General features: G+C 45.6%; 1 protein-coding gene across 1 annotated transcript; it reads right to left on the reverse strand.

The window, feature by feature from the left end:
* Positions 1–210: 210 nt before the first annotated feature.
* On the reverse strand, positions 211–23201 carry RILPL1 (Rab interacting lysosomal protein like 1). The gene is made up of 7 exons (XM_087705537.1): positions 22724–23201; positions 17303–17453; positions 15816–15934; positions 14792–15010; positions 9274–9452; positions 7300–7392; positions 211–685 (listed from the first exon to the last, which is right to left on the reverse strand). The coding sequence occupies exons 1-7, from the start codon at positions 23063–23065 to the stop codon at positions 541–543; spliced, it is 1248 nt and encodes a 415-aa protein (XP_087561663.1). The 5' UTR covers positions 23066–23201; the 3' UTR covers positions 211–540.
* Between the last annotated feature and the right edge of the window lie 1414 nt (positions 23202–24615).

Below are 24615 nucleotides of genomic sequence, written 5' to 3' on the forward strand. Positions count from 1 at the left end.
AAGTGGGGGAAAAACAAAAGGAGATTTCTTCCAACAACCGGTTCTCCGAACTGCTTAGAAAGTTACCAACCGGTTCTCTCGGATCGGTGCGAACCGGCTGAATCCCACCACTGATATACATATATATATATATATATAAATGCCCTTTAAATGCGTGCCTGGAACAACGGTCATCGGTCCTTAGCAGGGCATTTCTTCAGGAATGGCCCAGATCCTATTTTTTTTAAAAAATTTGGAGAGCAGTGGGGTGGACAAAAGGAAGCATTGGTGAGGGGACATTCACCCACAAGTCAGAAGAAGTCGAAACGATGGCCGGGTTGCGGTGCCGGTTTGCAGGAATCCCCCCCAATTTGCTTCCCGCTTGCAGGACGAATCTGGTGCGCCAATTCTGGTGTAATGCATCTCCCCCACCCCCCTGAGCTGAAAACCGCCTAAGACCTGGAAGATGGGTGGTTAGGCGGACGGGCACCGTTCCCCGCGCGTGGGCTTCCACGTTTCTGCATTTGGCGCCCCGGCGGAAGCGAGAGTTCTGGGTTCGGGTCACAGGTGCTGCAGAGCTTCTAAGCCTTGTTCGGTGTAAACGTCGTCTTTATTCCTGTCGGCCCATTCGCCGAAGGAGCCGTGGAAGGAGGTGTTTCGCTGGGCGGCTTGCAGGCGTCTCTTGTCGCGGGAGAAGAAGCTAAATCTGGCACGAAACAAGAAGACGATAACGTGGGTTAGAAACGGGAAACATCCCAGGGCCGTTTACGGGGCGGTGGGATTATAGCAAGCTCTGTAACCGGGTTTTATTTTAACAGGGGTGAGGTGGGGGAAATAGCCTGCAGACCTGGTTAAAAAAAACCTCTTGGAACGGGTGTCCCTCGACGTAACAAAAGTCCGCTTAGTGACTGTTTGAACGCACATCAGCGTGGCAACCTTAAGACACGTGGACTTCAACTCCCAGAATTCCCCAGCCAGTGTGGCAACCTTAAGATGTGCGGATTTCAACTCCCAGAACGGACTGCGGGGTTCTGGGAGTTGAAGTCCACGCATCCTAAGATGCTGGCTGGGGAATTCTGGGAGTTGAAGTCCAGCCATCTTAATATTGCTTTTCTAACTGGGGGATTCTGGGAGCTGAAGTTCAGACAACCTAAGATGCTGGCTGGGGGGTTCTGGGAGTTGTAGTTCAGATATCTTAAGATATTGGCTAGGGAATTCTGGGAGTTGAAGTCCAGCCATATTAATATTCCTTTTCTAACTGAGGAATTCTGGGAGTTGAAGTCCAGACATCTTAATATTTCTTTCCTAACTGAGGAATTCTGGGAGTTGAAGTCCAGACATCTTAATATTCCTTTTCTAACTGAGGAGTTCTGGGAGTTGAAGTCCAGCCATCTTAATATTCCTTTTCTAACTGAGGAATTCTGGGAGTTGAAGTCCAGACATCTTAATATTCCTTTTCTAACTGAGGAATTCTGGGAGTTGAAGTCCAGCCATCTTAATATTTCTTTTCTAACTGAGGAATTCTGGGAGTTGAAGTCCAGCCATCTTAATATTCCTTTTCTAACTGAGGAATTCTAATATTTCTTTTCTAACTGAGGAATTCTGGGAGTTGAAGTCCAGACATCTTAATATTCCTTTTCTAACTGAGGAATTCTGGGAGTTGAAGTCCAGGCATCTTAAAACTGCTTTCCTAACTGGGTAATAAAACCCAGACACCTTAAAAGTTCCCCAGGTTGAGAAAAACTAGCCGAGAAAGAGGGGAAAAAAACATAGATTAATTTTTATTCCCTTAAATATCCTACTAATTGAAGTGCTTCTCGGGATGATACGGAGACGGAGATTGGTCTTTTCTCCAATGTTCTTGTTATCGAAATGTTATCGTTGCCCTATAATTAACGACAACACAATCTAAACCCCTCTGAATCCTCCAAACGCGGCTGAATTCTTGAGTTTGAGTCCTGCTTGCTTAACGGAGCTGCTTGGGAGACTGAAACTGGACGGAGCTGATGAGACTTAACATATCAGCTCCGTCCATAGCGCATAAGCGCCTTCTGTCTGCGGCTAATTCGGGAACGCAATTAAAACTAAAAACAGAGCCACTGTCTGTGAGTAGGCGGGATGGAAAAGCGGCATTAATCCACAGGAACCGTTAATACGGCTGATGTATTAATACACCGTATTTTTCGGAGTATTAAGACGCAGCTTTAACCCCTCGAAAAAGAGGCTGAAAATCTGGGTGCGTCTTATACACTGAATACAGCATTTTTGTGCCTCCTGAAACCCTGCCGCCTTCACCAAAATGCCGTGCAGAGCCTTTAGGAGGCTTTCAGAGTGCTCCTGGGGGCTTGGGGGGGGGGCAGAAATGAGCGGAAAATGGGCTATTTTTTGCTCAATTTTGCCCCCCCCCAGCCCCCAGGAGCACTCTATAAGCTTCCTAATAGCAATAGCAGTTAGACTTATATACCGCTTCATAGGGCTTTCAGCCCTCTCTAAGCGGTTTACAGTCAGCATATCGCCCCCAACAGTCTGGGTCCTCATTTCACCCACCTCGGAAGGATGGAAGGCTGAGTCAACCCTGAGCCCTCTGCAAGCCCCCTAAGGGCTATTCATGCCCTTGCGAAAAAAACAGCCCGTTTTTGGAAGGTTTGCAGAGCGCAAAAAGGTTTTTTTTAATTTGCCTCTTCAAAACTTTGGTACGTCTTATACTCCGAAAAATACGTTAATTAGAGGAATTGGCCTAAATCACAAACACATGGAATAGCAATAGCAATAGCAGTTAGACTTATATACCGCTTCATAGGGCTTTCAGCCCTCTCTAAGCGGTTTACAGAGTCAGCATATTGCCCCCAACAACAATCCGGGTCCTCATTTTACCCACCTCGGAAGGATGGAAGGCTGAGTCAACCTTGAGCCGGTGAGATTAGAACCGCGGAACTGCAGATAACAGTCAGCTGAAGTGGCCTGCAGTACTGCACCCTACCCACTGCGCCACCTCGGAAGGACTCTCGGTCATGGGCTGAGCATCCCGCGAACGTCACAGAAGATTTAAAGGTATTTTAAACATCCAGGAATGTTTATATAAACATTCAAACTACTGAGAAAAATAGATATAGATATGCCGTTTTCTTGGAGAAGCCAAATCAGATAATATGAAGGAGGCTGGAAAACCCTTATACGGGTTAGCCCGTCACTTAGGACGCCAATTTGGTGCAGAGAATTCACCTCTAAGCACTGCGGTCGTTAAAGACATGGGACCCAATTTTACGACCTTTTGGCTTCGGTGGTTAAGCGAGACGCGGGATCGCTGTTCGTGAGCTTCCTTGCCCGGATTCTGCCCTAATTTTGCTTGTTGGAAACCAGCTGGGAAAGTTGTACAATGCCCACTCCCGTGAGGGTCGTCGTAAATACAGTACATGCCGGTTGCAATCACAGGATCTGCAGGGATGCTGTAAGTGCGAGGGCGTTGTTTTTTCAGCCCCGTTGTACGCTAAATGAATGGTCGTAAGTCAAGGGTTACCTGTAGAAGGTAGATAGAAGGGCCCGGGAAATTCTCGGAGCACCAAATAGACAGGAGGATGGGCAAATTCTTGCAAGTTATTGTCTCCAACACCGAAGTTGTTGCAATCGAGACAGAAGTGCAATTAAAAATATTCCCACAAGGGCCACACCTGGCACCCCACGAGTGTTCTTAGCCCCCCCATTTTTCTCATTTGGGGGTTGGGGTTTTTCTACGATCCCACAGTCAGCCAACAAGAACACAGCGGGAGTTAGAGGGGGGGGGATTAAACGACATGCAAAAAAAACGGGGTGGGGACATACGAACTATATAGCGAAGGCGGGGAAAAGGGATATAAAAACAAAAACATTCAAAATCCAGAGTCCCTACAAGAGACATAAGTCTTCTGATTGGCTGCAATGTGGGATCGTCCGGGATCAATCCGGCAGCAACCATGGGCATAACGGCGGTAAAGATCCTGGTTAGGAAAGGAACAGACAGATGAGATCAGAGGGCTGGAGGGAGAAAAGGAGATTACGGTGTTCAAACACGGCAATGAAAAGAGATAAGGAGAGGGAGGGAGAGACAGAGACAGACAGACAGAGACAAACAGACAGAGAGAGAGACAGAGAGAAAAAGGGACAGAGACAGACAAACAGACAAAGAGAGACAGAAACACAGAGAGAAAGAGACAGAGAGACAAATAGAGAGAGAGAAATAGAGATACAGAGACAAACAGAGAGAGACAAACAGAGAGAGACAGAGAGAGAGAGAGACAGAAAGAGACAGACAGAGAGAGACAGAGAAAAAGAGACAGAGAGAGAAAGAGACAAACAGAGAAAGAGAGACAGACAGACAGAGAGACAGAGAGAAAGAGAGAGAGAGAGAAAGAGAGACAAACAGAGACAGAGAGAGAGACACAGAGAGAGACACACAGAAAGAGAGAGACAGACAAACAGAGACACACACACACAGAAAGAGATAAACAGACAGAGAGAGAGACAGACAGACAGACAGAGAGAGACAGAAAGAGAGACAGAGAAACAAACAGAGACACACAGAGAGACAGAGAGATAAACAGAGACCGAGAGAGAGAGACAGAGAGACAGAAAGAAAGAGAGACAGAGAGACAGACAGAGAGAGAGAGACAGAGAGAGAGAAAGAGGCAAAGAGAGAGAGACGAATAGAGACAGAGAGACAAACAGAGAGAGACAGAGACAAACAGACACAGAGAGACAGAGAGAGACAGAGAGACAAATAGAGACAGAGAGAGAGAGAGAGACAGAGAGACAGAGAGACAAATAGAGAGAGACAGAGAGAGAGACACACAGAGACAGAGAGACACAGAGAGAGAGACAGAGAGAGAGAGACAGAGAGAGACAGAGAGAGAGACAGAGAGAGAGACAGAGAGACAAATAGAGAGAGACAGAGAGAGAGACAGAGAGACACAGAGAGAGAGAGAGACACACACACAGAGAGAGACACAGAGAGAGAGAGAGAGAGAGAAAGGAATCCGAGGCTTGCAAAAAGGAGCCGTAATTAGCTAAGTTCAGCCTGGGTTACTCAAAACAATAGAAGCCAGGTTTGATGGCTTAACTTGCAAGCCCAGTGAATGATGGGGCTTAGCGCTTTTTCTCAACCTAGACAACTTGGTAAAATTTCGGACATGGTGGCTCAGTGGCTAATCGGGGAAGCCCAATTCGCTTAGCTACCATGTGACTCGCGTCCCAACGGCAGCGATTCCCTTAATCCCCTGCGGTCCAAACGTTCGCCAGATGAGGCGAAACTCGCTTCGACGAACGCCTCGCTCGGGCCACAGAGGCGCCGGGCCAAGTTGTGGCCGTAAGCCGAGGACTACCTCTCGTGCCCCAGCAGAAAGGAAGAAAATATATATATATTTTAAAAAAAACAGCCTGCCAAACTGGCCCGCCGTCTGCCCCACTGCTTCGCGCTTTTTGGATCTCCAAACGACGAACAAAGCTGATATCAGCAAATTCTCTTCTGTTTTCCCACTCGGGCACAAAAGGCCGCTTTGAAACGTTGCCCAGCTCAACGGCTATTCTTAGAGCTGCGAAAACAACACGCCCAGCTGTCTGTATTGTGCTCCCCCAGCAGGTTGCGATGACGCCACCGGGCTGGTTGCGCGTGGCATGCAAGCCGCGAGCACTTTCTCACTTTAAAAAAAAGAATCCTCTTTGCAACGAGACGAGAAGCTGGGCAGACAGCAGCGTTTCAAGGAAAAATCCCAATAAATCCTGCACGTTGCATAGAAATCACAAGGTATTTTCCAGCCTTTCTGGCTCCGAAAACCCGTCGTATTTGCAACGAAGAGAGGAGAGCAAAGAGAAGCTGGAGGGAGAGGAGGATTTAAAAGAAAATCCAAATAAATCCTCAGTTCCCCCACACCACCACCACCACCACTCTCCGGCTGTTGTTCGCAAGATACGACTCTCTTTATTTGCAATTGACGATGGAAAAGCATTAACTGGAAAAGGGGAAGGGAAGGCTGCATATGAGCATCAGTCATCAAATTTGTTCGGAGGTGACTGTTGTGACCGAGGCTTCCCGAGAGCCGGAAGCAAACTCCTTGTCCCGCCAAAAAAAAAACCTTTTATTAATTGACTGTGAATTCTGCTCATTCACCTCCAGCAAAGTCTTTCAAGGGAGGATTTACGGTCACAGACCTTATCTGGCTTGGAGAGCTGCCAGGCGGAGATCTGCAAAACTTGGCAAGGAGCCTCGGAGAGTCACAAGCCAATGAAGGGAACTAATGGTCTCCTGCAAACTCCACTCCCCTGTCGCTCCTCTTTTATTCCCTCTGGGAGGGGCCATTCACCGTCCACCTGTGGCCTTACTCCCAAGTCGACCCCCGTTCTTTAGCTCTTCCCTTCATCTAGCCACTCTGCGCATGGGAACAGGCTCCAACTGTTCTTCTGCCCCACTGATGTCTGACTCCGAAGGCAGCTGATAACTGTCGGACGGCCCTGGCCCCCTCTCCGCCTCCGACACAGAGCCCTCATCATCAGAGCCTCCCCCAGACTCCAGGACTGGCCCAGGTTCCTCCCCAACCCTCCTCACTGTCCGAATCTACTGCCAGCTCTGCCGGCAGGCCACAATAGTGACAGATTTATTCCATCAGGATCAATTATTTTAGGCCACAACAGTGACAGATTTATTCCATCAGGATCAATTATTTTAGAAACAGAAAACCGATAGCAGGAAGGACCTTATGGTCCATTGAGTCTATCCTTTGAGTTTTATTAATTTTCGGTTTTCTTTTTTTTTAAATTACTTTGAATGATTATTTTTATATTTTATTCCTCTTTATTTTATTTTTTTGTCAGACGATGAGCACGTTTTTTTTATCCCAAGCCAGTTTAAAATTTAACATTTTTTGGGGGGGGAAAAGTAAGGGGGAAAAGCGTTTTCTCCAGACAAAGAGAGGAAAAAATGCCTTTGGTTTGCAAGTGGATCCAAGACGGATACGGATACGTGGGTGTGGATTTTGGGTATAACTGCTGTGGTCTTAACCAGGAGTGAGCCAAAAACTACCGCAGGTTTCAAGAAATCAAACTTTTTAACAAAGCCGCAACTCTTCTTTGAGAAAGGGAGAAAAACAAGCGACGGTATGGAAATGTTAAGTTTAATAACATTTATATGCCGTCCGATCCCGTAGGACTCCTGCAAATGCATCCATAAAGACAGCCGCTTTGTTTTTGAAGCACCCATCAAGTATTCTAAGTGTCATCTTGAGCACAATGATTTATCTGCCTCGATTGAAAAAACCAACAGCCCAGAAAAAATCCCACAAAAATTCTACTTACAGCCTTTTGATGCCAGATTCTTGCGGAGTCAACGGTTTGGAATTAAGGATGGCTGGTGGCTGAGCTGATCGGGTCTCTTCATCCAATTCGTCGCTTTAAAAGCAGGAGGGGAGGGAAAAAACACAGCTCGATATTAGGAATATTTAGGATGTCTGCTCCCCGGAGTCCCCAACAGTTTGGGAGTTGGGCAGCCTCCGAAATTCTCATCAACAAAGAAATGGAGAATTGAGAGTTTGAAGGAGCAGAGGAATAAAAAGAACACAAATTGGCCGGGGGTTATTTTGTGCCCTAATGCGTGGTGAGAGAAAGCTTTAATCTTGAATAGTTGATCTAACATTGGTTGCTGTTCATTGGAAAGGAAGTCTGGAGTCTGAATCTACATGTGCATTCCTCAACCTGCGCGGCTTTAAGATAGGGGGACTTAAACTCCCAGAATCCCCCAGTCTGCTTGCTTAAGTTATTGGAACTTCAACTCCCAGAATTCCCCAGCCAGCATCCTTAAGATAAGGAGACTTCAACTCCCAGAATTCCCCAGCCAGCATCCTTAAGATAAGGAGACTTAAACACCCAGAATCCCCCAGTCTGCATGCTTAAGTTAGTGGGTCTTCAACTCCCAGAATTCCCCAGCCAGTATGCTTAGGATAAGACTTCAACTCCCAGAATCCCCCAGCCTGCATGCTTAAGTTATTGAAACTTAAACTCCCAGAATCCCCCAGCCTGCATGCTTGAGACAGATGCACTTCAACCCCCAGAATTCCCCAGCCAGCATCCTTAAGATAAGGAGACTTCAACTCCCAGAATTCCCCAGCCAGTATGCTTAGGATAAGACTTCAATTCCCAGAATTCCCCAGCTTGCATGCTTAAGTTATTGGGACTTAAACACCCAGAATCCCCCAGTCTGCATGCTTAAGTTAGGGGGACTTCAACTACCAGAATCCCCCAGCCTGCATGTTTAAGTTATTGGAACTTAAACTCCCAGAATTCCCCAGCCAGCATCCTTAAGATAAGGAGACTTCAACTCCCAGAATTCCCCAGCCAGTATGCTTAGGATAAGACCTCAATTCCCAGAATTCCCCAGCTTGCATGCTTAAGTTATTGGGACTTAAACACCCAGAATCCCGCAGTCTGCATGCTTAAGTTAGGGGGATTTCAACTCCCAGAATTCCCCACCCAGTATGCTTAGGTTATTGGGACTTCAACTCCCAGAATCCCACAGTCTGCATGCTTAAGTTAGGGGGACTTCAACTCCCAGAATTCCCCAGCCAGTATGCTTAAGATAAGGAGACCTCAACTCCCAGAATTCCCCAGCCAGCATGCTTAACACAGAGCACTTCAACTCCCAGAAATCCCCAGCCCGCATGGTTAAAATAGGGAGACTTCAACTCCCAGCATGCTTAAGACCAGTGGATTTTTGACTCCCAGAATCCCCCTTGCTGGCTGGGGAATGCTGGGATTTGAAGTCCACCCATCTTAAAGTCGCCATCGTTGAGAAAACGTGTTCTTGAATATCATCCACCCTGTTGTCCTTGCAGCTCTTCCAATTTAAGCTGGTTTCCACTGGAAACTGCCCCCCCCCACCCTCAAAAAATATAGGATGACAGTCAGATTCCCTGATTGTCTTATAGAGCAGTGTTTCACAACCTTGGCAACTTGAAGATGTCTGGACTTCAACTCCCAGAATTCCCCAGCAGTGGTTAGGACAGTGTTTCTCAACCTTATCAACTTGAAGATGTCTGGACTTCAATTCCCAGAATTCCCCAGCAGTGGTTAGGACAGTGTTTCTCAACCTTGTCAACTTGAAGATGTCTGGACTTCAATTCCCAGAATTCCCCAGCCAGCATTCGCTGGCTGGGGAATTCTGGGAGTTGAAGTCCGGACATCTTCAAGTTGCCAAGGTTGAGAAACACTGTTATAGAGAACAAACCTCGCTTGGGGTCCGGATCGAGCAGGGAAAGAGGAGGAAAAACATCTCACCTCTTGTAATACAGAAGCTCCTCTTGAAGAAGAAAGACCTTGGATTTCAGCTCGTTCCTCTCGTGTAGGACGTCCCGCAGCTCTTGTAGGGTGAATCTGGGCCGATTGGGGTCTTTCAAATCCAAAGCAGTCTTCTCCGCTTCCGAGAGGAATTCCTCGGCGTTCTTGGGCTCTTCCGGCTGCAAGGTTAATATTTAGGATTTAATTTCATTCAGACTGGAGTTTAAGAGATGTTTTCAGGAGAATGGCAAAGTTTCCTGGGGCCTGTTCTGACCTGGGCTTCCCGAGAGCAGGAAGCAAACTCCTTGTCCCAACAAAAAAACAACAACACTTTTATTAATGTACTGTGAATTCTGCTCCTTCACCTCCAGCAAAGTCTTTCGAGGGAGGATTTACGGTCACAGACGTCATCTGGCTTGGAGAGCTGCCAGGCGGAGATCTGCAGAACCTGGCATGGAGCCTCGGAGAGTCCCAAACCGTGACCCGTCAAAACCGCGCTCGACTAAGCCGCGCCTGATTAAACCGCATCGCTGACGGCATCAACAGGGCGACAACAGCCAGCGCGGAGAAAGAAGGGCGCTTTAAATAGCGCTTTGAAAGCAAGCCGATTCAACTTAAGGTAAGGGTTAGGTTTAGGGTTAGGTTTAGGGTTAGGTTAAGGGTTAGGGTTAGGGTTAGGGTTAGGTTAAGGGTTAGAATTAGGTTAAGGGTTAGGTTAAGGGTTAGGTTTAGGATTAGGTTTAGGGGGGTTAGGTTTAGGTTTAGGGGTTAATTTTAGGTTTAGCGTTTACAGCGTGCTTCTGTCTCCGCGCTGTTGTCGCCCTGTTGATGACGTCAGCTACGCAGTTTTGTCGAGCGCAATTTAGTTGAACGTGGTTTTGTGGTGGAACCGCCCCGAACCAATGAAACAAACTAATTGTCTCCTGCAAACTCCACTCCCCTTTCGCTCCTCTTTTATTCCCTCTGGGAGGGGTCATTCACTGCCCATCTGTGGCCTTACTCCCAAGTCAAACCCTGTTCTTTAGCTGTTCCCTTCGTCTGGCCGCTCTGCGCATACGCACACTGGGAACAGGCTCCACCTGTTCTTCTGCCTCGCTGATATCTGACTCCGAAGGCAGCTGGTAACTGTCAGACAGCCCTGGCCCTCTCTCTGCCTCCGACACAGAGCCCTCATCAGAGCCTTCCCCAGACTCCAGGACTGGCCCAGGTTCCTCCCCAACCCTCCTCGCTCTCCGAATCTGCTGTCAGATCCCAATTTTCGCTAAATGAGGACTACCTGTAATTTAATTAATTAAATACTGGTGAATGAGCTTCACTATTTGCCTATACAGTATCTCCCAGGAATATTTTTTCCCCCCAATCTCTTAGTTTAATCTATAGCTCTAGAATGTCTCTGTGTGGTCTTCTATCCACACGCCAATCAGGCCTCTCTTTGTTTAAATGCCTGGGTCCAAACTACAACAGCTAAAGGCTGTCATCTGCTGAGACTATAAACAGCTGCCTGGAGTTGGCTGGAAGAAATAAGATTATTCTTAATTCCAATTTAAGAAGGATCCATTCCGGATTTTGCCGGAGAAAAAATAAAGAGGGAAGGGGGGGGGGGGGGGAGAAAGGAAATGGAAAAAAAAACCCGGAAGAACAGAAATAGATATTTCTACATCTCCCTTTGAAACGCATCCCCCATTGTTTTGCAAAAACCTGTCCCCGAAGTCAAATACGCCGCAATTAATCCTTGGCAATGATGATAAATTATCCGCTTATATTATATTTTTAGAGATCCGTGCCTATTCTATAGATGTATCTCGGTGGCTGCAACGCCAACTCCCCAATGAACACAAGGAACAATTGTGCGTTCCTGGCAAAGTCAGCGATCTCATTAAAACCAAAGAATGGGAGCCTTTTTTTCCAGATCACACAATAAAAGAAGCAGTTGTGAGTTTTGCGTCGCAGTCGAAAAAAACACCAAAAACTGGGACTCCGCGTACTTGGCCCCTCGCGCCATGTCCACCTAAGCGGATCCTGGCAAATCTGGACAAAGCATCTTTCTGTTTCCACCCAATCTAGAATTTTGGGATACCTACAACATCTTTTGTTTTCCCTCGGTTTTGAAAAACCAAGCTCCTAGTCCTCATGGTCAAATCCTCTCGCCTGCTCAAATTTCTTCTCTCCCCCCCCGCCCCACAGCCAGACTCTTTATGAAAAAAAAAAGGGGGGAGAAAATTCAAGGAAAACACGGAAGGCGAAAACTTTTCAAATCTGGTTGGAAAATCTGCAGGTTGGTGTTTTCGGTGGCAAAAATTGGTCTTGAGAAGCGATAGAGAGAAGTGGGTCTTCTGTGTTTGAACCACAATGGTGTACAAATGAAAACAGGGACTTATGACCAGGTCCCCGCGCTTTCGACCGTCACAACATTCCCATAATCACGGGTGTCAAAACTCGGGTGTTTTGACAAGAGGCATTTATTGACAAGGGTTGTGTATTTGGTGTGTTTGTGTGTGTGTGTCTGAGAGAGAGGGGGGGTGATCCCTATTTGCGACCTTCCTAGCCAAGCTCCCCGCAAGCAAAAAGTCCAGGACTCGCTTAACAGCTGCAGGATTCACTTAATGACCGTAGCGATTCGCTTAACGACCGTGGCAACAACAACAAAAGGTCATAAAATCAGGTGCAATTCCTTGAGCAACCGCCTTTATTTTATTTTATTTTATTTTTAGCCAGGGAAATTCCGTTCCGGTCGTTAAGTTGAGGACTTCCTGCATTTTCCGCAAACGTTTTGACTTTTCTGAGGTTAAAAAAAAAAAGAGAAACCAGCCAGGATTGCAGACCCTGAACATGGAGGTTGAGTTCTCTCAAGTGAACTCCTGGAGTTAAAAATTAGATCCGTACTGCAAAGAGGACCGGTGGGAGGGAAGGAGAACTCAAAACGATCCTAGCCGTGAAGGCTTGTTCCATTTAAATCACTGAAACGCAGCCAAGGGGGATCTTAAAATAAATCCTTGCCTCCCTTCGGCCCTTCGCTCTAAGAGATAAAGGAACGCCTCGAATTGAAAAGAGTAAAATAATTTGCCGCTCTCCCTTGCTATTTTAGGCTAAAGGTTCTCCGAGTGGGGGACTTCGAACCCAGACCTCTCTAGTTTTGCTGAGAGAGGGAGCAGAGAACGCAGCAGGGAACTGTGATACAATAGGATAGGATAGGATAGGATAGGATAAGATAGGATAGGATAGGAGCAGAATAAGTAGAGTAGAATAAAATAGGGATAAATAGAATAGAATAGGGATATAGAATAGAATAGAATAGCATGGAATGGGGATATAGAATAGAATAAAGATAAATAGAATAGAATAGAATAGAATAGGGATATAGAATAGAATATAGAATAGAATATAAGAGTAGGGTAGGGTAGAGTAGAGTAGGGATATAGAATAGAATAGGTATATAGAAGAGAATAGGGATATAGAATAGAATAAAAGTAGAGTAAAATAGAATAGAAGAGTAGAGTAGAATAGAATAGGGATATAGAATAGAATAGCATGGAAAAGGGATATAGAATAGAATAGAGATAAATAGAATAGAATAGGGATATATAATAGCATGGAATAGGGATATAGAATAGAGATTGGATTTGGATTTATTACATTTATATGCCGCCCTTTTCCCCGAAGGGGAATAGATATAGAATAGAATAGAATTAGAATAGAATATAGAATAGAATAGGGATGTATAATAGAATAGGGATATAGAATAGAATAGGAGTAGAATAGAATAGAATAGTAGAGTAGAGTAGAATAGAATAGAGATATAGAATAGAATAGAGATAAATAGAGTAGAATAGGAGTAGAGTAGAATAGAATATAGAATAGAATAGTAGAGTAGAGTAGAATAGAATAGGGATATAGAATGGAATAGAATAGGATAGGATAGGCATATAGAATAGAACAGTAGTAGAGTAGAATAGAATACAATAGAATAGAAGAGTAGAGTAGAGTAGAGTAGAATAGAATAGAGATATAGAATAGAGATAAATAGAATAGAATAGAATATATAGAATAGAAAAGAATAGGAGTAGAGCAGAATAGAATAGAATATAGAATAGAACAGTATAATAGAGTAGAATAGAAGAGGGATATAGAGTAGAGTAGAATAGAATAGAATAGAATAGGTTAGTAAACTTATTCATAGTTAAGGGTCATCAGTTCTTGGGGAGGGCATGAACCAATCGTCCTTGGCTAATCTTAAAAAAAAACAACCCTAGCAAAATCAATTTGGATGGGAGACCACCAGGAAATCCCTGAGTTGAGGAATTCATGTAGCAGCTAAGGGGACGATGGTTTGCAAGAAAATCACAGAAATTTGATAGTTTACGAGAAAATCACAACCGTTGGCCTCCCTGTAAATCCGCATTCCCCAACATTGTAAAGATACGTGGACTTCCAACTCCCAGAATTCCCCAGCACATGGCTTCTCTAGAGAAGATACTCTATGGTTGCGGGAACATCAGTGAGTTAAGTTTGACTAATGCTTTAAATCAGTGTTCCTTAACCTGTGGGCAAGTTTAATATGTGTGTAGGATGGCTGGGGAATTCTGGGAATTGAAGTCCCGTCGTCCTTAGCAGGTTGGCAGAGGAATTCTGGGAATTGAAGTCCCGTCGTCCTTAGCAGGCTGCTGAGGAATTCTGGGAATTGAAGTCCCGTCGTCCTTAGCAGGTTGGCTGAGGAATTCTGGGAATTGAAGTCCTGTCATCCTTAGCAGGCTGGCTGAGGAATTCTGGGAATTGAAGTCCCGTCGACCTTAGCAGGTTGGCTGAGGAATTCTGGGAATTGAAGTCCCGTCGACCTTAGCAGGCCGGCTGAGGAATTCTGGGAATTGAAGTCCCGTCATCCTTAGCAGGTTGGCTGAGGAATTCTGGGAATTGAAGTCCCGTCGTCCTTAGCAGGCCGGCTGAGGAATTCTGGGAATTGAAGTCCCATCGTCTTTAACAGGCTGGCTGAGGAATTCTGGGAATTGAAGTCCCATCGTCCTTAGCAGGCTGGCTGAGGAATTCTGGGAATTGAAGTCCCGTCGTCCTTAGCAGGCTGGCTGAGGAATTCTGGGAATTGAAGTCCCGTCGTCCTTAGCAGGCTGGCTGAGGAATTCTGGGAATTGAAGTCCCGTCGTCCTTAGCAGGCTGGCTGAGGAATTCTGGGAATTGAAGTCCCGTCGTCCTTAGCAGGCTGGCTGAGGAATTCTGGGAATTGAAGTCCCGTCGTCCTTAGCAGGCTGGCTGAGGAATTCTGGGCCGTCGTCCTTAGCAGGCTGGCTGAGGAATTCTGGGAATTGAAGTCCCGTCGTCCTTAGCAGGCTGGCTGAGGAATTCTGGGAATTGAAGTCCCGTCGTCCTTAGCAGGTTGGCTGAGGAATTCTGGGAATTGTAGTCCTCTCATTTCCAAACAGGCAAGATTTAAGGCAACGTTTATCAAATCAGAACCAAACACCCCAAGCAAATTTTTTTTCAAAAAAGCTACCCAAAATTCCCCACTCACCTGTGCCGCTTCTCCGTTGTGACTCGGTTCCCCTTGGAGTTTCTCCCTCATTTTCCCCAGCTCCGCTCTCAACGCCGTCATCTCTTGCTCTTTGGTTTGCAAATAGGCTTCCAGCTCTACTTTCTGCTCAATCAAGCCCTTCCCCTGAGCTTCCACGACCGTAATCCGGTGCCGCAGATCATGATTTATCTTCATCAACCTGTTTTGCTGCTGCTGGAGCTACGGAGAAGAAGAAAAAGGGGAAATGATGGGGAAGCGGAGGGACACCACCGATAAGGCCCCGCTACTTCCAAGTCCCCCCGATTGTCCAATCGCTTTTTATTCGGAGGTACAGAGCAGGGAAACGGATTGTTGAAGGAATTACGGGAAGAGAGGGAGGGCAAGGTGGATTTCCCGGCTGCCAATGAGACAGGAAATCTATGGATATTAATTGGCTAGTGCATCTCCCGTTAAGGAGGTGTTTTAAAAAATAAAGGATTTCATTTCACGTCCAATCAGGATTAGTCTGATGAATAACGCATTTTAGAAACGAATCCACGGTCTCTCAACTTGGAGAAGCTGAAGAAGTGTGGACTTCAACTCCCAGAATTCTCCATGCTGGCTGGGGAATTCTGGGAGTTGAAGTCCACAAGTCTGAAAGATGACCAGGTTTGGAAATAAACACTGAACTAGACAAGGGAGGGAGGGAGGATGAAAGGAAGGAAGGATGCTTGGATGTAAGGAAGGGGAGGGAGGGAGGGAGGGAGGGAAGCAAGGAAGGAAGGAGGGAGGGAAGGAAGGAAGGAAGGAAGGAAGGAAGGAAGGAAGGAAGGAAGGAAGGAAAAGAAAAAAAGAAAAAATTAGGAGTTTACAGAATTATGATACTTGATGGAGACATTCTCCACCTCAACATGGAGATTTTATTTCTGGAATCCAAGTCTAGGAATCTGCTTTCAAAGAAAAAGGAAAAAAGAAAGCATTTGGCAATTCCTTGAACAAAGTTTCTGAGAGAGCAGAGGACGACAAAAAAACAACAACAACTCACTGCTTCTACGTCTTCGTTTTTAAGTCCCAGTTCTCTGTCCTTCGCCCGGATTTCATCCCGCTGTTTGTCAACCACTTCCTTCAGCTTTTTCATCACTTGCCTCTCTCTTTCTGACATCCCTGGTATATGGTTTAAAAAAAACAAAACAATCCTCCTCATCATCAAATAACCTTCATCATTGACCCCCCTTAAGTAGTAGAGCCCTTGCAAAATGTGTTGTAAAGTTGTGTGTGTGTGTGTGTTTGTGTGTGACATAGGTAGATAGATATAAGATGATAGATAGATAGATAGATAGATAGATATAAAAGATAGATAGATTGATAGATAAGAGAGAGAGAGAGAGAGAGATGAGAGAGAGAGGCAGACAGATAAATGATAGATAGATAGATAGATGAGAGAGAGAGGCAGACAGATAAATGATAGATAGATAGATAGATAGATAGATAGATAGATAGATAGATAGATGAGAGAGAGAGACAGACAGAGACAGATAAATGATAGATAAGATAGATAGATAGATAGATAGATAGATAGATAGATAGATAGATAGATAGATAGATATAGGAGAGACAGACAAACAGACAGAGACAGATAAATGATAGATAGACAGAGAGAGAGATGAGAGAGAGACAGATAAAAGATAGATAGATAGATAGATGAAGACAGACAGACATAGATAAAAGATAGAGATAGATAGATAGATGAAGACAGACTGACATAGATAAAAGATAGATAGATAGATAGATAGATAAATAGATAGATGAGAGACAGACAGACAAATAAATGATAGATAGATAGATAGATAGATAGATAGATAGATAGATAGATGAGAGAGACAGACAAACACAGAGACAGATAAATGATAGATAGATAGATAGATAGATAGATAGATAGATAGATAGATAGATAGATAGATAGATAGATAAATAGAGATAGATGAGAGAGAGAGACAGATAAAAGTTAGATAGATAGATAGATAGATAGATAGATAGATAGATAGATAGATAGATAGATAGATAGATAGATAGATGAAGACAGATAGACATAGATAAAAGATAGAGATAGATAGATAGATGAAGACAGATATACATAGATAAAAGAGATAGATAGATAGATAGAAAGAAAGAAAGAAAGAAAGAAAGAAAGAATTATTGGCCACCCATCTTACCAAAGCTTAGAGGCACCTTAGAGTCATAAATCTATGTCTATCCATATACAATTAAAACATAAATATCTTCAAATCGAACATTAAAACCTAAGGACCGTTCCAAGTCACAACTTGGAATGGTTGCTAAGCAACTGGCCACTAAGCCGAGGACTCCCTGTCGAAGCCCAATGGGGTGGGGACCTTCCCCTGAAGTGAAGCCCGCCCTCTTGCATCGCTGAATTCTGCAAAGTCATTTTGACAGGGGGGTTTTTTGGGGGGGGGTCCAAAAAGCACTCCAGGCATGCTCCAGGAATCTTGCCCCTCTTTCCTCGACACTTGCCTTCGTGCTTCTGGAATTCTTCCTCCGAGAAGTTCACATCCTTGTTGGTGAGGTTGGTCATCAGCTGCTTGTTCTCCTCTTGAAGCTGGGCAATCTGGGTGAGGAGGTCCTGGGCTTCTCCTCGCCAAACATCCTCCACCAGTTCCAGCTCCTGCAGGATCAGAAACCCCCAGCTTATCAGCCTTGGTAAGTGAAGACCAGCCTTTTCAAGGTCTTTCCCCATGGAGGTGCTCCCTGCCCCGGAGAAAGGTTGGAGGAGAACACCAAAGGTTGGTGAAGAACACTAAAAGCTGGGGAAGACATGCACCAAAGGTTGGAGAAGACCAGTAAAGGTTGGAGGAGAAGACTACCAAAGGTTGGAGAAGACCTCCAGAGGTTGGAAAAGACCACCAAAGGTTGGTGAAGAACACTAAAAGCTGGAGGAGAAATGCACCAAAGGTTGGAGAAGACCAGTAAAGGTTTGTATGACATCCTGTGACACCTTCGTGGATTGTATGGGATGCTAAGATGTCCTTTTTCTTTACAATTAAAAAAAATATATATTTCAAATGAAGAGATCTTCATTTTTGGTCTCTAGGCCTCTAAGTCTCCTTTAACAACTGCCTTGCTTAGCAGTGGGGATTCTGCTGGTCGTAAATCGAGGACTTTCTGTACCCATTGTTGTCACTTCCCTCCTCCCACTTCCTCTGATTTTGAGAGGGTGGGGGGGAGAGGGTGAGATCCCATCCCACAACAATTTTTCCCCTCCCCTTCCGAACTTCCTGAGATGATGTCCTTGCCGCAGGGGGCGACAGGCCAAGGAATCTGTTTTTCCACTCCCTTGGCAGGGAAGAAGTCCACGTGAAAAGGGGGGAGGGGTACTTCTCTCTTTCTCCCACCAGACTCTCCTCCTCCTCCCCCTCCCTTCTTTCTCCTCCCCCTCCCTTCTTCCCCCCTCCTCTTCCTTCTTTCCTCCTCCTCTTCCTCCTTTTCCCCTCCACCTCCCCCCTTCCTTCCTCCTCCCTCTTTCTCCTCCTTCTCCCTTCTTTCCCTCTCCTGTTCCTTCTTTCCTCCTCCTCTCCCTCCTTTTCCCCTCTGCCTCCTCCCTTCCTTCTCCTCCTCCTTCCCTTTTCTCCTCCTCCTCCCTTCTTCCCCTCTCCTCTTCCTTCTTTCCTCCTCCCTCTTCCTCCTTTTCCCCTCCACCTCCCCCCTTCCTCCTCGTCCTTCCCTCCTCCTCCTCCTGCTTTCCCCCTCCTCCTTCTCCCTCCTCCCTCTCCCTTTCCTCTCCTCCTCCTCCTCTTTTTCTACCTTCCGTCTTCCTCCTCCTCCTTTGCTCCTTCAGTTCCCTCTCCCTCCTCCTGCTTTCCCCCTCCTCCTTCTCTCTTCCTTCCCTTTCCTTCCCTTCTCCTCCTCCTTCTCCCTTCCTCCTCCCTTCTGTTCTCCCTTCCTCCCTCTTCCTCCTTTCCCCCTCTTTCTCTTCCTCTCTTCTTCCTTCTCTTCTTCCCTCCTTCTCCCTTCCTCCTTCTCCTTTCCCTCTCCTCCTCTTCCTCCTTCTCTCTCCCTCCTCTTCTTCCCTCCTCCTTCTCCATTCCTCCCCCCCCTTCCTCCCTTCCTCCTCCCCCCCACCACAGCCTGGAAAAGTGACATGCAGGAAGTGAGCTGGGAAGCCGGGCACATTTCGAATCCAGGCTGAGCTCATCCCTCCTTCAATTACATTGCATTGGCTCCCTTCCCACAATCCATGTGTTCCTAGCTAACCCAACCCACCCACCCACCCGTCTCTCACCCAAGGGCCCCTTTCTCAGCTCCCACACAATTACAGCTCCAGACAAATCTGGGTTTGCGTGAAACACTTGGTTAATCAAAGGAAGATCTCCAAATTAAGAAGAAGAGATTGGACAATGCTTTGTCTGAAATGATATAGCGTCTCTTTGCTCCAGCAGGGGGCTGGACTAGAAGACATCCAAGGCCCCTTCCAAGTGTTATTCTGTAAGGGTCTCTTGCTTGACAAGGGGGCTGGACTAGAAGACCTCCAAGGCCCCTTCCAACTCTGTTATTCTGTACTAGAAGACCTCCAAGGTCACTTCCAACTCTGTTATTCTGTAAGAGTCTTGCTTGACAAGGGGGCTGGACTAGAAGACCTCCAAGGCTCCTTCCAACTCTGTTATTCTGTAAGGGTCTCTTGCTTGACAAGGGGGCTGGACTAGAAGACCTCCAAAGCCCCTTCCAACTCTCTTATTCTGTAAGGGTCTCTTGCTTCAGCAGGGGGCTGGACTAGAAGACCCCCCAAGGCCCCTTCCAAGTCTTGTTATTCTGTTCTCTTAAATCAGTGAGGGTTGCAAAGGCAGGGCCCATCCAATTCAGAAGTTCACCCTGAGGAGCAGGCCAAATCCCACCACTATTAGGAACTGGGAAACCAGAGAAATAAATGTACTAGTTGCATTTTTGCAAACAGGAAGAAGGACAGTCCAAGTTTTGCTACACAATAAATGTATCTCACAGAAGTGATTAAGATTAAGCCTGTGATCTTTTCTGGAGTTATTGATTTGAAGCAAACAGTTGAAGAAGAAAAAGATGCACTGGCTGATTATTTAAAAGAAAGTCAAGAACATCTATTAATCCAAGTAAAGAACAAAAATCTACTGAAGGCCCAACAGACGAAACAAGAATACAGAAAAGATGTGATAAAATCAAGAATGGAGAGTTGACAGAACAAAGCACTACATGGCCAATTTCTGGAAAAAAATAAAAGATAAAGTGGACAGTGAACAAACTTGGTTATGGTTAACAACAGGTACATTAAAGAAAGAAACAGAGTCACTAATCCTGGCTGCGCAAGAACAAGCTATCTGCACAAATGCCATTAAGGCCAAAATCGAAAAATCCTCTGATGATGCCAAATGCAGACTTTGCAAAGAAGCTGATGAAACTGTTGATCACATACTCAGCTGCTGTAAAAAAATCACACAGACTGATTATAAATTGCGGCACAATTCAGTAGCACAAATGATCCATTGGAATTTGTGCAAAAATTATAATATTAAAACAGCCACAAACTGGTGGGAACATCAGCCTGAAAAAGTCACAGAAAATCAGACGGTCAAGATCTTGTGGGATTTTCGCATACAAACAGACAAAATACTATCGCATAATACACCAGACATCACACTGGTTGAGAAAAATAAGGTCACAATCATAGACATCGCAATACCAGGTGATAGCAGGGTCGCCGAGAAGGAACATGAAAACATCGCAAAATACCAGGACTTAAAAATCGAAATTCAACGACTATGGCACAAACCAGCAGTGGTAATTCCAGTGGTAATTGGCACACTGGGTGCTATTCCAAAAGCACTGGAATTACATTTAAAACAGTTAAAAATTGACAAAATCACCATCAGTCAAATGCAAAAAGCCGCACTGCTTGGATCTACACGCATATTACGAAAATACGTTAGGACGTCCTAGGCCCCTGGGTGGGGCCCGACTAGCAACCAATGCCAAATCCGGCGAAACAACTGGCCGCTGTGATACAATTGTATAATAATAATAATAATTTTATCTTTTCCAGCTGGTTTGGTGTCCCCTTAAGATGCAACTCAACTTAAGTACGAGCTACAAAAGCTTGCCAAGTTTGTAAACCAGCTCTGGCACATTGAAAAACAGAAAATTTCAAGAGTCAAAAGGGCTGCGCGATGCAGGAATGCTGTTTAAATGTCTCAATCTAAATCTTTGTTTAGTCCTAAAGTTTATTTAAGTGGTTAGGAGAGCTATCAACCCTCAGCCCAGCCGAACCTGAGCTTCAGCTGAATTTGTCACGCCCTTTTTAATTTTTTTCTTTTAAGGCATCAGCAATTTCTCTTCTACGCCAGAGAGGTTGTGAGCATCTTCCGTAGCCATTTTCACGCCAGCAAATTAGAGCGATGTCACCTCCGGCGTGATGCTAAAACCCTCTCCTCAGCATCTTGACGGATGCATTTTATTCATTTCTCATTTAGGCTTCAGTTTGCAAGCTTATGAAAATGTTCCGGTTGGGGGGAAAAAAGAAGTGGCATTAAGCTGATTTTTTTAATGAACTAGCAAATCTTGTTTCGTGGTCTCTCAGTCCAAGGGCGGCTGGACCACACGCCACACCAGGATCTTGGTTTCCATGCACAAAAAGGAGCATCCCCCCCCACACCCCACACAAGCAGGATCCCTGGGAAGTGGCTGCAGACGGTGCTGGGTTCGAGGGTGGCGTAGCTGGCAAATAATAGCTCTGCCTGGCGTGGGAACCCAGTGGGAGCCAGTCCAGGGTGGAAAGGAGCTTAACTGTGCCCAAATGATGCCATCCTGCAGACATCCATTTGTTATCCCTCTGGCTAAGCAGGGAGAGGTCTCACCTGCAAATGCATTGGGAGGCAATCTTTCGTTCCTTCCTTCTTTCCTCTTTCTCTCCTTTTCTTTCCATCGCCTTTCTCCTCTCCTTTTTCCTGCTAGCTTTTCTCTTCTCTTCCTTTCCTTCCTTCTTCCCTCCCTCCCCACCCTTTTCCCCATTCCTCCCCTCTTTTTCCTCTTCCTTCCCTTCCTCTCCTCTCTTTCCCCTTCCTTTTTTCTACTTTTTCCTCTCCTCTTCCTCCCTTCCCTTCCTCTTTTCCTTTCATCTGTCCCCTTCCTTCATTTTTTCTTACTTTTTCTCTTCCTTTTCCTTTCTCCCCTTTTCCTTCCATACCCTTTCACCCTTCCTTTTCTCTTCCCTCTCATTTTTCCTCCTGCCTCCTTCTCCTTTCCTCCCTTCCTCCTTTCCCCCTTCTTTCTTCCTCTTCTTTCATTCCTTCCCTCCATCCCTCTTATCCTTCCATCCCCTTTTCATCTCCCTTCTTTCTTCCCTCTCATGTTTCCTCATGCCTCCCCTCTCCTCTTTTTCTCCTTCTCTCCCTTCTTCCCTCTCATTTCCCTTCTGCCTCTTCTCTCCTCTTCCTCTCCTTCTTTCCCCCCTTTCCTCTTATCCTTCCAACCCCTTTCCCTCTCCCTTCTTTCTTCTCTCTCATTTTCCCTCTTCTTTCCTCTTCCTCTCCTTTCTCCTCTCCTTCTCTCCTTTTCCCCTTCTTTCTTCCCTCTCATTTTCCCTTCTGCCTCTTCTCTCCTCTTCCTCTCTTTCCTTCACTCCTTTCCTCTTATCCTTCCATCCCCCTTTCCCTTCCCTTCTTTCTTCCCTCTCATTTTCCCTTCTGCCTCTTCTTTCCTCTCCTCCTTTCTCCTCTCCCTCCCTCTCTCCTTTTCCCCTTCTTTCTTCCCTCTCATTTTCCCTTCTGCCTCTTCTCTCCTCTTCCTCTCCTTCCCTCTTATCCTTCCATCCCCCTTTCCCCTCTCTTCTTTCTTCCCTCCCATTTCCCCTTCTGCCTCTTCTTTCCTCTTCCTCCCTTCCTTTCCCCTTCCCTCCTTCTCCCCTTCCCATCCCACCTTCTGGTGCTTCCTCTCCTTCTCCAGCCGGTCGACGCGCTCCAGGCGGAGCCGGTCGAGCTCCAGGCGCAGCTCCTCCACCTCGGGGCTGATGTGGTCGCGACTGACCAGCACCTCCAGGATCTCCAGCACCCGCACCACCTTGGGCATCAGCCGCCCGATGGCCTCGCAGCCGTGCTGGTCGATGAGACGCTCGAACTCCTGGCCCACCAGGGAAGCGATGTCGTAGACGTCCATCACCGTCAGGTCCGCCACGCTCTTCTCCAGCGCCGAGACCCCCGAGCCCCCCGGACCCCCCACGCCCTCCATCGGCCCAGCAGACCTCGGCCGGGGCTCCTTCATAGGACGCCCGCTGCGATGCCAAGCGGTGCCAAGCGTTATGCCAGGCAAGGAGGGGGCAAAGGAGGCAGCCCGGGCGCCCGGAGGCCGCGCTCCAGAGACGGGCGGCTCGACCCCGGCTTCTCCAGACCCCTCCTCCCGTCTGAGTCGGTCTGTTCCTCCTCCTCCTCCTCCTCCTCCGCTGGAGGGCTGGCTGGGCTGGGCATCCCGGCTTGGAGAGGCGGAGCGCCTCGGAGAGGGAGAGAGAGACGGGCGGAGGCGGAGGAAGGATGCTCCGGGGGCCAGGCGCGCCGATGGGTTTTCCCACGGTCGGGGTGGCTCCTGGAGGAACGAGGAAAGGAGACGGCCCGCTTCCCCGCTGGACTTTGGCAAGAGGTTGAAGGCGTTGGTAGACTTAGGCGGTGGAGGGTTTCCTGGCTAAGCAGGGGGTGGGACTAGAAGACCTCCAAGGTCCCTTCCAACTCTGCTATTGTATATTACTGTATATTTTTCCTCCAGGGTTCCTTTCGACTCTGTTATTTTATTCCACTCTATTCTATTTCTACTCTAATTCTATTCTATTCCATTCCATTCTAATATATTTCTATTTTTATTTCTAATTCTATTCTAATTCTATTCCACTCTATTCTATTCTATTTCTAATTCTATTCTATTCCATCCTATTCTAATATTATTCTATTCCATTCCATTCCATTCCTAATTCTATTATAATCTATTTCTATTCCACTCTATTCTATTTCTAATTCTATCTCTAATTCTATTCCATTCCATTCTGACATATTTCTATTCCATTCCATTCTATTCTATTTCTAATTCTATTATAATTTATTTCTACTCCACTCTATTCTATTTCTAATTCTATTTTATTCCATTCTATTCTAATATATTTCTATTTCTAATTCTATTCTAATCTATTTCTATTCTGCTCTATTCTATTCTATTTCTAATTCTATTCTATTCTGATATATTTCTATTCTACTCCATTCCATTCCTAATTCTATTATAATTTATTTCTATTCCACTCTATTCTATTCTATTCTATTCTATTTCTATTCTATTCCATTCTATTCTAATATATTTCTATTTCTTATTCTATTCTAATATATTTCCATTCTGCTCTATTCTATTTCTAATTCTATTCTATTCCATTCTGATATATTTCTATTCTATTCCATTCCATTCTATTTCTAATTCTATTATAATCTATTTCTATTCCACTCTATTCTATTTCTAATTCTATTCTATTCCATTCTATTCTAATATATTTCTATTTCTATTCTATTATAATCTATTTCGATTCCACTCTATTCTATTCTATTCCATTCTATTCTAATGACTGAAGTTCTAAGGGCACTGAGAAAGAGATTTTATCCATTTTTCTCATTTATGACAGTTGCAGCATCCCCATGGATTAAATGGATTACAATTCAGAGGCTTGGCCACCGGTTCACATTTATCATGGTTGCAATGTCCTGTGATCCACTTGTATGACCTTTTTTATTTTTGTTTCACACTTATGACCATTGCAGCATCCTCTTGGTCATGTGATTTGC

The sequence above is a fragment of the Thamnophis sirtalis genome, unplaced genomic scaffold (genome assembly GCF_051295495.1).
Source record: "Thamnophis sirtalis isolate CommonGarterSnake01/CBP01778 unplaced genomic scaffold, rThaSir2_p1.2 scaffold_2, whole genome shotgun sequence".
NCBI classification, from domain to species: domain Eukaryota; kingdom Metazoa; phylum Chordata; class Lepidosauria; order Squamata; family Natricidae; genus Thamnophis; species Thamnophis sirtalis.